At 56.2% G+C, this 12,266-nt stretch overlaps 3 protein-coding genes across 3 annotated transcripts in view; 1 reads left to right on the top strand and 2 right to left on the bottom strand.

The window, feature by feature from the left end:
* The window catches only part of DNAJC17 (DnaJ heat shock protein family (Hsp40) member C17), a 30,153-nt gene extending 22,289 nt beyond the window's left edge, over positions 1-7,864 (top strand). The window contains exons 7-11 of the mRNA XM_063088794.1: positions 424-467; positions 912-989; positions 1,560-1,640; positions 2,153-2,263; positions 7,680-7,864. Coding sequence (XP_062944864.1) covers positions 424-467; positions 912-989; positions 1,560-1,640; positions 2,153-2,263; positions 7,680-7,802 — 437 coding nt within the window. The 3' untranslated portion in view covers positions 7,803-7,864. The remainder of the gene's footprint in view (positions 1-423; positions 468-911; positions 990-1,559; positions 1,641-2,152; positions 2,264-7,679) is intronic.
* On the bottom strand, positions 4,080-7,925 carry C3H15orf62 (chromosome 3 C15orf62 homolog). Its single transcript, XM_063088795.1, has one exon. The coding sequence runs from the start codon at positions 5,144-5,146 to the stop codon at positions 4,619-4,621; it is 528 nt and encodes a 175-aa protein (XP_062944865.1). The 5' UTR covers positions 5,147-7,925; the 3' UTR covers positions 4,080-4,618.
* Positions 7,926-8,028: 103 nt separating this feature from the next.
* Positions 8,029-11,993, bottom strand: GCHFR (GTP cyclohydrolase I feedback regulator). The gene is made up of 3 exons (XM_063088796.1): positions 11,635-11,993; positions 9,641-9,735; positions 8,029-8,526 (listed from the first exon to the last, which is right to left on the bottom strand). Exons 1-3 carry the CDS (start codon positions 11,668-11,670, stop codon positions 8,403-8,405), a joined length of 255 nt encoding a protein of 84 aa, XP_062944866.1. The 5' UTR covers positions 11,671-11,993; the 3' UTR covers positions 8,029-8,402.
* Positions 11,994-12,266: the final 273 nt, after the last annotated feature.

The following is a 12,266-nucleotide window of genomic DNA, read 5'->3' on the forward strand; positions in this document are numbered from 1 at the left end:
TCTGCCTGAGATCTCCTGGCTGCGTTTGTCTTCGTCCCAAGCAGAGGTGGCTCTATTTTGGTGCAGATCACCAGGGGGAAAGGCCCTGGGATACTTTCAGTAGAACTGTATGGTCTGTATCTCTGCCTCCTGCCCCCCAGAAGGTGTTTCTACCTCCTCACTTGGAGAATGCTAACTGGTGACCTTTGGAAGGCAGCTGGGCAGCTGGCCCCATAAGATACTCTCCTTTAGAGAGCTTCTTAGGCAGCTGCTGCTCTGGGGACAGGGATGGGATAGCATCTACTCTCTCCACCAGAGCAGGGCAGATATTGCCCTTGGTTGGGAGCAAACTTTTCTAAGTCCTCTGGCTCTGAGCTGCATCACCTTTGGGAGAACCACTGACTCCCTCCTATTCTACCTTTCTTCTTTTTCCAATATTCTTAGGAAAGGCAGAAAATACTGAAGGCAAAGGAACCCCTAAACTAAAGGTGAGCCAGGGTGGGATCTGTGGGCCACCTCCCAACCCCTCCTCCTAGCAAGAACAGGTGCTGTCTGTGGCTTGAGGGGTTCTGGCGGGGATGCTGGACCTCTGAGGGGAGCTGGCCCTGCTGCAACATCCTTTCCATCCTCCACCACCTAGAGACCAGGATGCTTCCCAGAGCTTGCCAGGAAAGGCTGCTCTTAGCCTTGGCGCACGCAGGGCAAGCATCTCCAGAAGCCCTCTAAGGAGAGTATCTTATGGGGCTGGGAGCACCCTGCGGGTGAGAGATGCCCTGCCTATTAGTTTTTGAGGTGAAAACATGCTTTTGGTGGTGCTTCCTAGATGACAGGTGCCTTGGACACTAGGAGGGTCTGCTTGGACTGTGAAGCTCAGTTGTGGGGTCTGGCATGGTTTAGTCAAAGGTCAGAGTCTAATGATGCTGTCTTTTCAGCTAAAATGGAAGTGCAAGACGGAGGATAAGTCAAAAGGTGGCTACTCCAAAGATGTCCTCTTGCGGCTTTTGCAAAAGGTCTGCCCTGCTGACTCCCTCTCTTCCTGTCATCTTAGCCCCGTCTCATCCTGAACCCCAGGACTCTCTATGCCTGAACATCTCTGCCTGCTTTTTTCCCCCCTTTTGCTATCTCATAGATCATAGGATAGCTTAGAAACTTCTCCCTGGCGATGGTCCTCCAGTCACTTGTGTTGCCATGTGTCCCCTCCAGCCTGGTCTCTCCTTCACTGCTAGGTCAAGCCCTCAAAGCAAGGGGCTTGGCTGAATGTGTTGGGAGAGAGGAGGTGGGTGTCTGGCACAAAAGCCCATCCTCTTGACCGCTTTCACCCATCTGAGACAGCTGGGCGGTTATGTCAGTCTGAGTCCCCATCTTTCACTCATCTGTCGTTTGCTGTTCTGCATTCCTGGATAAAAAACGTCTTTCTTTTCCATCTCTGATCTTGCTTCTCTGGGGCCCTAGCAATAAGAAGTTATCCCCAAGCTGAAAATGGCCCAGTGGGCCTCCAGGCAGCCCAGGCTTTTCTCTGGCACAAGCTGGGCCATCCTGAAGGCTGAGCCATGTTTACTGAGACCCTCTTGTCCTCACAGTATGGTGAAGTTCTCAACCTGGTGCTTTCCAGTAAGAAGGCAGGCACCGCGGTGGTGGAGTTTGCAACCGTCAAGGCTGCGGTGAGTGTTGCATGTGGGTTGGGTGCCACGGGCTCCCTGTCATTCTAGGGCAGGAACTCAATTCTGTGGGCCTTCTGAGTTAGGTGACTCACACTCCCAGGGGATCTCTGGACCAGCTCAGAGCCAAGGCTGCCCCCAGAGACCCCTGACCCCTGGGAACAGAAGCATTGTGTTAAGGCATGGATAGGAGAATGCTCTGGGGAGGAAGGGGACACAGAGTGACTCTTCTTCTGCTGCTGGCTGGCTCCACACCCTCCCCCTGCTCCCCTCGAGGTTGTGAGTCCCCCCTTCCTTCCCACCCCATGCTCCTCCTCGTAAATCAGAGGCTGCAAACCCCCCTCCCCCACTCTCCCACGAGAAGGGTCAAGGCTTCAGCACACTATCACATGAAGGTTGAGGTTGCCCAGCTCTGCTGGGAGGACTAGAATGCTGGTTCTATTCTTACTGTGGGGGTAGAGAGACACTTGATAGTTGATTGATGGATGGCACCAGGACTGGATGCTGTTTGGCAGGAGCTGGCTGTCCAGAATGAAGTTGGCCTGGTTGATAACCCTCTGAAGATTTCTTGGCTGGAGGGACAGCCACAGGGCATGATGGGCCCCAGCCACCCAGGACTGTCAAAGGTAAGGAGCCAGGCCACACCAGCTGCTCAGGGCTCAGGGGACCTCTTCGTATTTGGGTTCCTCTCAAGGCCCTTTCCTCCCAAATTCAGGTCATTGGGAGTAGCATGAAATTGGCAGGTCCACCAGCCCGAGCAGGAGGGGCTGTGATTCCGTGTTGATCCCTTTTCCTCTCTGAGTGCCAGAGGGACCACCCTGCAGAGTATTCTTAGATCTTTGCTTTAACTCCACATCTGGTCTCCTGTTGGGGCTGTCATCCTCACCCAAAGGGATCTTCTGGGCCTGCAGGTTGCTTGGTTATGGTGTGAAGCATTTGGAGCTGAGATGACCCAGTGCCGCAGGGAGGGGCAGGTGACTAGGGCAGCTGCTTCCTTCCCCAACTCTTCACTTTTCCAGGTGTCTCTGGCTGTGCCAGACAGGGCCTGACGGTCAGGAGGCAATATCTCCTCTTTGGAAATAACAATGGCTACCCTGCTAACAATGGTGTGCTGCCTGCCCAGAGTTTGGGTGTCCTACTTGTGGGGAAGTGTAGACCTTCAGCTGATGCTAGCCACATGCTGGCTCTTAGTCCTCATGCTGCATGAAGGCTTGTGCCACCCCCGGCCCCCTCCCCCACCATGGCTCTGGGATTTTCTGGCCTGGATTAAGAGGTGCAGAGGCCAGGGCTTCAGGGCTCCTGGGCCACACCTGCCCCCACCTTGGTGGGACAGATCGCTTTGCGGGCAAGAGTCAGCAACATGGCTCTTCCCTTCTCTGATATGGCCTGGGGGCCTTTCTGGTGTGTCCACAGCCCCTCCCAGGGTTAGCAGGAGCCTTGCACTCAGTGCCTCAGCCACACCACCCTGCTCTCCTCCTTGCCTCTCCAGCTGGCTGGGAGGACCGGAAGTCCTAGACAGAGGAGGAACACGAACTCCAACAGGCCTAAAGAGGGATCCTGCTTTAGAGACCTCATTGCCCCTCTTTAATCCCATCATTTCACAGCCCCAGATAACACTCCATAGGTTGTGTTAGACAGAATTTTATTCATTATCTTTTATGGAGCCTTTTAGCTCAGCACCTGCACACAAGAGGAGGAAGGAGGAGGCCACAGGTTTGGGTTGTGGGAGCAGTGTGGGTCAAAGCTTCCCCCTACCATGCTTGGAGAGGCCTGGTGGTCAGAACCATGTGGCTCTGGGTTCAAGTCTTCTGGCCGGGCCATAGGGCAGACAGTAGCACAGCTATGGCCTTGACCCAGTGGGCTTGGCCTGGTTGGCAGACCTGTTGTCAGAGGGTTTGGGCTAGGCAGAGCCCCCCCAGTCCTGGTGGAAGATTCTGGAGACCAGCTGGGCCTCTTCACTATTTAGTATCCATGCCCTGATTCAATCTCCCTCTCTTCTAGGAAGGAAATCTGCCACATTTTGCTGCATTTCCCAGAGGCTCCCATCACTAATAATCTGGGAATTTGCCAAAGCACCCCTTTGCAAGCCTTTGGCTGACATTCCCTAGAGCTGCCTTCCTTGGGCACTGGGCAGCTGTGTTGGCAGGTTGAGTCTCTCATGTCCCCCTCTTCTGCTCATGATTTGTGCGGCCTTTTTCCTGAGTTGTACTCTGTGCCTCTGACCTCTCTCTTCCACGCCGCCAGCCCCTCCCTTCCCTGGAGCCCCTGCATTCTCCATTCCCTGCCCATGCCACGGATGGCTCTAGGCCATGGTCCAGCCAGCACTGTCCAATAGAACTCTTTCCAGTGGTGTTAATGTTCATTCTGCACTGTCCAGTGTGGGAGCCATTAATCATGTGTGGCTATCGAACATCTGAAATGCGGCTAGTGCAACTAAGGAACTGAATTTTCAATTTTATTTAATTTCAATTAATTTAAACAGGTGCATGTAGCAAGTGGTCACCTGATTGGACAAGGTCAAGTCTGTCTTCCCTCTCCTTTCAGATCTCCCCACTTTCCTCTTCAGCCTCTGTTGGACCACTTTTGCCCAGACTTGTCCTGTGACCTTTTTGTTGGCAGCAGCTTCAGAAGGGCCTGGTGCAGGGCACCCATCTGTGTCCTCCTGCTCCCTGACTCGCCCTGTGCCACCTCACTCTGCTGGTGTCTGCCTGTTCCTGTGGTTGTAGGGTGTGGCCTCCCTTTTCCGACCTAGGCAGCTTCCTTCAGGGCTCTTACCAGGAAGTGCCCCCCAACCAACATTTCCAGCTTGCCTCCCTCCCTCCACTATGGGGCATCTTGGAGGACTTTCAGAGTCCACAGGGTGGGCAGAGCCCTGGATTCCTATCCCTCCCTTTTCCTTAATACATGACTGTACCCTCCTTCCCTGGGTCACCAGGCTCCAGCTCTTCCAGTCACCCCAGCTTTGCCCACCCTCACCCCATTCAGAAGCTGGGCTCACTGGGAAATTGTTCCCTCAGTATCTGTAGAACTTCCTCAAGAAGTGAAATCCCCAGGTCCACTTTGAAGGAGAAGAAGGGATCATTGAGGTCAGAAGCAGGTATCCTCTGGAAGGAGGGAGTGTCCAAAAGGTCCCCCTCTGAATATTGGGGGAGGGCGCCCCCCAGGGAGAGCGCAGAGGGCAGGGTGGCTGAGTAGGCAGCAGTGTAGGCAGGTGTGGGCTCCAGGATGTTGGGGCAGCTGGAGCTCTCTCGGTAGAGGCGCGGGGGCTTGGGTGGGGCCAGCAGTGTGGTCCGGGGCTGCTCGTCCCCCCAGAGTGGCAGGCGCCGGCCGTCTGGCCTCCCTCGCAGCTCCCGGATGACTTCTCGGTTGCTGTACTCCTCATGGTCACCACCAGCTGTGCTGGCCTGGCTAAGCACGCTGCCCTGTCGCCGGAGCCGCCGCGGCCGCCCCAGGCTCAGCCGCTTGAAGAAGGAAGTGTTGCGGAAGGAGCCTTTCCGCCAGGTCTCCATGGGGCCCGGGGGAGCCGCAGACGAGCCTCAGAAGCCCAGCAGAGAGGTATTCAGGAGCAGCTCATGAGCATTTGGTCCCTGCTGGAGCAGTGAGTGCCAAGAATCAGGGAGACAGCCTGGGGGTCCAGCACAGACCTTTGGCTGTCATCCTGGATGGTGAGACAAGGCCCGGCAAGAGGGTGCTTTTTTGTCCAGGAGAGCAGAGAGCTGGAGTCCTTCGTGGCAGGAGTTTCCCACGAGGATAGCAGCAGCCTGGTTACTTGATAGGGCAGTGGAAAAAACCCCAAGAGGAAGAAGCAGCACTTACTCGAGTTGGAGAGAGGATAGCCCCAGTGTCAGCAGAGACAGGTCTTTTCTGGCTGGGTTAGAGCGGCTGAGGGCTCCTTCCACAGGCAGGAGGCAGGTGGACCGTCTCTGGTGCTTCCTGGCCCCTGTGCCCGTCTTTGGGGCAGTAAGGGCTGGGCCGTCTTGCCGGCAGCTCCTGGCCTCTGATTAGTGCCTGCCAGTGTGTGGCCGTGTGTGGTGGTGGAGATGTGTTTTGATTTCAGCTGACTCAGTCAGGTGGGAAGCTGTGTTTCACGCTCTTAGGTAATTGCAGCATCTGCATGCAGGGATTGGGGCAGCTGTGACCAACACCCCAGGGCAATGGGGAGCTTAAGATTCCTCTGGGGACTTGTCTGGGGACAGCACTGCTTTATGTGTCACCGTGCTGCTTCCTTTCTCATCATAGCTCCACTACCCTGGGCCTCAGCAGGCAGGCCCAGCACGCCAGTCCCTGTGTATCTGGGTGGGAGGAGCTCAGGGAGGGTGGGAGTTAATTGAAAGGCAGGCGTGTGGAACAATTGTTGGGGAAGGAAGAGACCTGTCGCTGGTGTGGGTGACTCAGCCCTGGTGCTGGGCAACAGGCCCTCATTAGCAGAGCCTGCAGGAATCTGGGGAGGGAGGCAAAGGGGGTGTTAACGGGGAGTAGCCCCATGCCTATAAAGGGCCTGGCTCTTGCCAGGGTTGGACTCAGGGCATGCCGGGGTGACTCTGAGTTTTCTTCGCAGAGCAAAATTAACTTGGGCAGGGAGAATTGCCCTCCCCTTGGCCTGACATCCAGTCTGGCTACTCAGTTTCCTTGTCCTTCCTTGCTTTACCTAGATGGCCTCCTGGCAGGAGAGCAGTTGAGGGCCAGGGTCCTGCTGCCTCCCACCTCACTGTGCTCTATCCTTCCCCTCTGGCTGCTGGGCCTCATTTGGGGTCCCTCTTCTGTGGAGGGGTCTGGGCCACGTGGGGCTGCCATGAATTGTCTGGGCCAAGCTCAGCGGGTGGGCCTGGCTGGGAGGGCAACTGTCTTAGAAGATTCTGCAGCCAGGGAGAGAGGAGGGGTGGAACTGTTGGGAGGAGCAGGGGGAATCTGGGCTGAGTAACGCTTTTGGTTTCTGTACACCCCTTACTCCAAACCAGTTGGCCAGGGCCTGGCATCTTAACCCCAGCTACTCCCTTCTTATTCCCTGGGTCACTGACCACCACGCTTTCCTCCAGGCTGGTTTCACGAGAGTGCACCAGCGCGGTGTACTATGGAACAGGGCTTAACAGCTCTCTCTGCTGTGGACCACTGCATCTTGCAACACTGCCCTGGGTCACTTCTGTGCTAACTCAAATGGGCTTCACACTTCTCTGAGAAGCTGTTGGGACCATAGGATCATCACATAGCTTCAGCTGCAGTGAGGGAGGAAGTGACTTAATTCCCCCTACAGACCTTATCAGGGTGTGAGTTTGGCAGTTCGGGGCTCTGCTGTAGAGCTGCTTCTCCACCCCACAGCCTTGGCCCACTGAGGTGGCTGTTTGCTATTCTTTTGATTATCAAAATATAACACCCCTTAATCCCCTGCACTGTGCTGGCAAGATCACAAAAGAAAGCGTCACGGGCGCTGCCAGCCAGGAACCCTGGTGTGTATTTTTAGGAGGCAAGCTGGCCGCACGCCCACTTCTCTCCCCTTCTAGGGTGGGGCTTTTTGAGGCTGTGTTGAGGGTAGGGCTCCCTTCTGCATCCTCAGCAGGAGCGAGACCACAAGGAAGCCAGCCAGCTGGGAGGGGCAGTGCTGTCGTCTGTTCCCAGCAGAGCTGAGGGGATCGCTGTACCTCAGACAAACTGAGAGGCAGGAGCCATGGGGCGGAGGGAAGGAGTGTCAGATAAAGGGCTGAGAGGAAATGAAGGGAGACAAGGGCCTGGCTAGAGCATGGGTAAGTGGTTCACATGAAAAAGATGAACTGGGGCTGACTGTAGGTGGGAAGGGCCTGGGTAAAGCAAGATAGAGGGAGATAACTGGTTGAAATGGGCTGAGGGGGGAGGCCAAAGGCCTGCTTGCTCTGAAGAAATGTGAATAAGTGGGGATTCTGGGATGTTCCAGGGTCCTTCCCTTCCTCTGCCCTGCTCCTTACTTGACTCTTAGGCTGCAGCTCTGCCTAGGCCCTATCCTCTGAGTCTGAAGTCTGTGGGCTGTGCCTTGCTGCCCCTGAACCCTCCTGTCCTCTCTCTGTCCCTTAGGGCTCAGTGCTATCAGAGAGGGACTACGAGAGCCTCGTCATGATGCGCATGCGCCAGGCAGCTGAGCGACAACAGCTGATGGCCCAGATGCTACAGGAGGACGAGGAGGGGCAGCCCACGTAGCCCTGGCCCAGCTCTCCCCTCCACCCCAGCTCTTTTCTTAAACATCACCAATAAACTTTTTTTTTTTTAAGAGTCTACCTCTATTCCAAACATAGGTATAGAGTGCTGGGCTCTGCCTCAGAGGGCTCCACCCAGGCCTTGGGCTCCCTCCTGGGAGTGGCCAGACCCCCAGGGAAAGGCTCTGCATAGTGACAGTCGGTGCAGAAGCACAGCAGAGGAGCAGCCACTCATCACAGCCCTTTATTGGCTTGGACTAGCTACACAGGACCCACCCACCCAGGGCCAGGGGCCATCTTCCACTGGGGTGCCCAGCTCTGGGCCAGGGCAGCCTGCCCATAGGACATGGCCTACTCCAAGGCCCTGGGTCGGGCCTGAAGCTGGAGGGCAGGTGGGAGCTCCAGGGCAAGGGGCCCTCTCCTCCCTCACTGACTGAGGCAGTGCTTCAGAGAAGGCCGTTCACTGCCTGTTGGTGCTAGGCCTGGGAAACTGATGATTTGGGAAAGGGAGGCAGGGCAGTCGGTAAGGTAGGGGCTTGGGGGTCGGGGCCCATGGCAGCCTCTCCAAAGAAGGGTGCCCTATCCTCAGATCAGTGTGGGAAGTTCACTCCTTGTGGAGGCACCACACCAGTGTCTGGCCCACCCCTGTCATGCTCAACACACGGAAGCCCCTTCGTTCCAGCTTGTCCAGGACTATGCGAGGAGGGTCATTGACGTAGTACTCAGAACTGCAAAGAGATCAAGGTGGGCAGCGTGAGAGTGTGCGCAGAGCAAGCTCCTTGTCCAAAGCTAGCATCTGCTGAAGGCTAGGCCTGGTCAGGAACACTCATAATAGTGACTGACATTTGCTAGGCCTTCCTGGGTGCCAGGCCCAGTGCACATTCCCTGCCCCCTGTCCTGTAAGTACTTCACATGTGCTCTTAGGCCTCCCAACAATCTAACGATGGTACCATGATTGTTCCACATACATGTGAGAAAATAGAGAGGGGTTAAGTAGGCTTCCCAATATCACACAGAGAGCAGACCCCATGTTGGTCTGACAACAGCCACGCCTATCCCAAGCACTCCCTGAGACTTGCTCTTTACCCTGGCCTCAGGGCCCTCTTGCTGCTACAGCTATCCTGCAGTCCTGGAGTAACAAGGTTGGCTCTGTGTGCCCCTCCTAGCCTGCAAAATGCTAGCTTCACTTCCTTCACCCCCATTAAGCAGATAAAGGGCTCAAGCCCCAAGCTGGACATCTTGAGGCAAATCCTGGACATCTTGACCCAAAAGGGTGGGATTGGTTTCTGCCTCCAACCCTGACCCGAGGGGCTGGGATCAGCTCGCCTTCTCTTTCTCCCCTTTGAACTGGGACTCACTCTGGCAGCTCTTATCAGGAGTCCCAAGTGGTCTAGCCAGAGTTCTCCCTGCCTACAGAGAAGGAAGCAGTGGTCACAGTTTATACATGGAGCTGGTATAAATGGTGCCAAAGGAAGTGGCCAAGTCCCCAGGCAGGATCCCTACTCCCTGTTGCTAGGGTTTAGCTTTGGTCCTCAGCCAGCTCTTCAAGACTGAAACCTTTCTCTCTGTGCCTGTCTTTGCTTGATGGGGTCCAGCTTGGAGTTGAGAGGGCAGGGAAAGGAACTGTCCACTTATGGAGTCCTGGACTCTGGGAATAGACTGTCCTGGGGCTCCACTGAGGGGAGGGAGCAGACAGAGCCAAACTCTTTAGAGGACAGAGCCCCAGGATGCAGGTGGGGGACTCAGACTAGGCATTGTCCCTGGGCCTGCTAGTTGAATAAAGGGAACAGGGGAGGCCTAGGGGCTGGCAGGGAGAAGATACTGAGGGATGCCACTACTTACAAGTTGTTTCCCAGGACACTTCTCTTTGCAGCCCCCAGATGCTGCATCAGCTCCGGATCTGAGTGCTCATCGCCCACCATGGTGGGGCCCACCTCCTGCAAGATAAGCCACAGTGGCTGCTTGGCTGGCTGCTTGGCCTGGTAGAGGTGGAAGGTCTTGCCTCTCCTTCCTCCCCCGCCAGCAGGCCCTGTGCAAGCTTCAAGTAAAGGCTGGAGGGGTGGTGAGGCTCAGTGAGGCTGAGCACATGCTGGGAAGGGGTGGAGCCTGTCAATGGTTGGGATGAGCAGTGTGGGGCCTCTCTAGCATCTCTAAGCTGAGCTGGGCATTGCATGACTATTAGCACCTGCATACCAGGCACCACCACCCACATTTGTGTGTATCAGAATCACCTGGAGAACAAGAGAAATGAAGACACACAGACACAAGTCCACACAAAAACTTGTACAGGAATGTGCATAGCAGCATTACAATAGCCAGAAGGTAGAAACAACCTAAATGTTTGTCAACTGATGAATGGATAAATAAAATGTAGTATAGCCATAGAGTGGAATCTCATTTGGCAATAACAAGGAATGAAATAGTGATACATGCTACAATATTAGTGAAACATGGAAACATTACGTAAGTGAAAACCAGACACCGAAGAACACAAATGTGACAAAGCAGATTAGTGGATTCCTAGTGCCGAGGGACTTGGAAATCAGGAGCAACTGCTAGTGGGTACAGAGTTTCTTCTTGGAGTGTTGGAAATGTTCTCAAATTGATTATGGTGATGGTTGCACAACTTTGAATATACTAAAAAAAATTGAATTGTACCCTTGAAATTGGTGAATTCTATGGTATGTGTATTAGTGGCAGTATTTTTTAAAAAGAAGAATCACGTTTAAAAAAGAAGAATCACGTGGGGAAGACATTTCCAAGTATGGATTCCCAAGCTCCAGACAGGGAGATTTCCAGGAGATCTAGGAAGGGTTCAGGAATCCACATTTTATTTTATTATTTTTTGGGACTGGCCGTGAATCCAAATTTTAACAACTGCATAGGTGACTGGTTCTCAAACCACTACCCCAGGGCACTGCCAAGACCTCTCTTGCCACACTGTGACTCGCCCCTCCCCCATTGCCCCCCCCCCCCCCCCCCCGTCCCCCCATTTCCTTCATCCCAAGGTAGCTGTGTACCCTCTGCTGGATCACTGGAGCACTGGGGACTAGGAAGGGGGAGAGAAAGGAAGGGGGAGAGAAGCCCCCTGCTGCCCAGCTGGGTGGGGACGGGGGGGGGGGGGGGGGGGCAGTCACATCATTCAGCAGCTAAAAGAGGGCTCCTGGAGCGACCAGCACCTTTTTTTTTTTTTTTACAGACAAGGAAACTGCGCCCAGAGAAAGGAACATGACGTCTGACTCGCGCGGCGTTCTCCTCACCTCTAACCTCTCAGTCCCGTCTCCCCTTCCTTTTTTCACAAGCAGGGAATTCTCTTCCTTTCCTAAAGCTTCAGGGCTAGCCCTTCCTAGAAGGGCCTGAGGATGCAGCGAGTGGCTGCGTATGGGCCAGGAACTTGGCACAGGGGCTTCAGCGCCTGAGTACGTCCTTTTCTCTTCCAAACCTCTTTCCCTCAGGTTATTCCACTTTTTCTCTGCGAAGTGGTTCCGTGCAGGGAGGGCACTGGGTGCTGCACGTGTGAGGACAGGGCTCCCTAGGTCCCTCCCGCGGACAGGTACGGCAGGAGCCAGAAGCGCCCGGAGGTCGCCCTGTCGGGGGGACGCACACACCCGGCTCCCTTCGCTGCCAGGGAGGCTCGGGGCAGGCAAGAGCTCCCCGAGTCCCGGGAGCTGGGCTGAGCCCGCTTGCCCAGCTCCCTCTCCGCGCCCGAGCGGGCTTGTCCGGGAGTTTCCGGGTCCAGCCCGCGGTGGGGGCTGCCCAGGAGGGAGGCTTGAAGCTGCGGCCTCAGTCCTTTCGGGCCTGGCCAGGCTCCGTGTCGCCCGGCGGCCGGTACTCACCATGCGGATCTGGGTGCTGATGAGCACGTAGGGCATGGTGAGCGCGTCTCGGCCAGGCTCCCACGCACGGCTCTGGGCCTGGCGCCGACGCCCGCCCCTCTCGCGTGGGGACTGCGACCCGCGGCTCTGAGTCCCGTTACTCCGGCTCTGGCCACTGATGGCGCCAATCCCGGGGCGCCCGGCCCGTGACCGCCGCAGCCGGCCAATAGGGAGCGGGCGGCCGTGACGCGCCCGCCCCCCCTCCCCTCCGCGCCGTGGACTTGAACCCCGGGTCCGTTCCGCGGCTTCGGCTGGTGGTCCAGCCGTGGGGAGGAGGGGGGGGCCCGGCGGACTGGGCTGGCTGCGGCTGCCGTGCCGCCACGTGCTCTTGTTGACCCCGTGTCCTTTTCCTGCAACACCTGCAGGTACAGGCGCCAAAGTCCTGCTGGTCCCGCCCCGTCCCTGTGAAACAGCAGCCAGCAGACGGCGACCTCGCCGAGGCCTCTCCAGCCCACCCGCTTAGGGACGCTTCTGCAGCTTTAGCTTTAGCTGACCCACTTCTCGCCAAGACGCATTCTCCAGAGATCCCTTAAGCGCTCGGGACACAGGGGCGGGAGGCTCGTGGCCAGCCTCGAACGCTACGGCTAAAATCC

This window comes from Cynocephalus volans, chromosome 3 (assembly GCF_027409185.1).
Source record: "Cynocephalus volans isolate mCynVol1 chromosome 3, mCynVol1.pri, whole genome shotgun sequence".
NCBI lineage: Eukaryota > Metazoa > Chordata > Mammalia > Dermoptera > Cynocephalidae > Cynocephalus > Cynocephalus volans.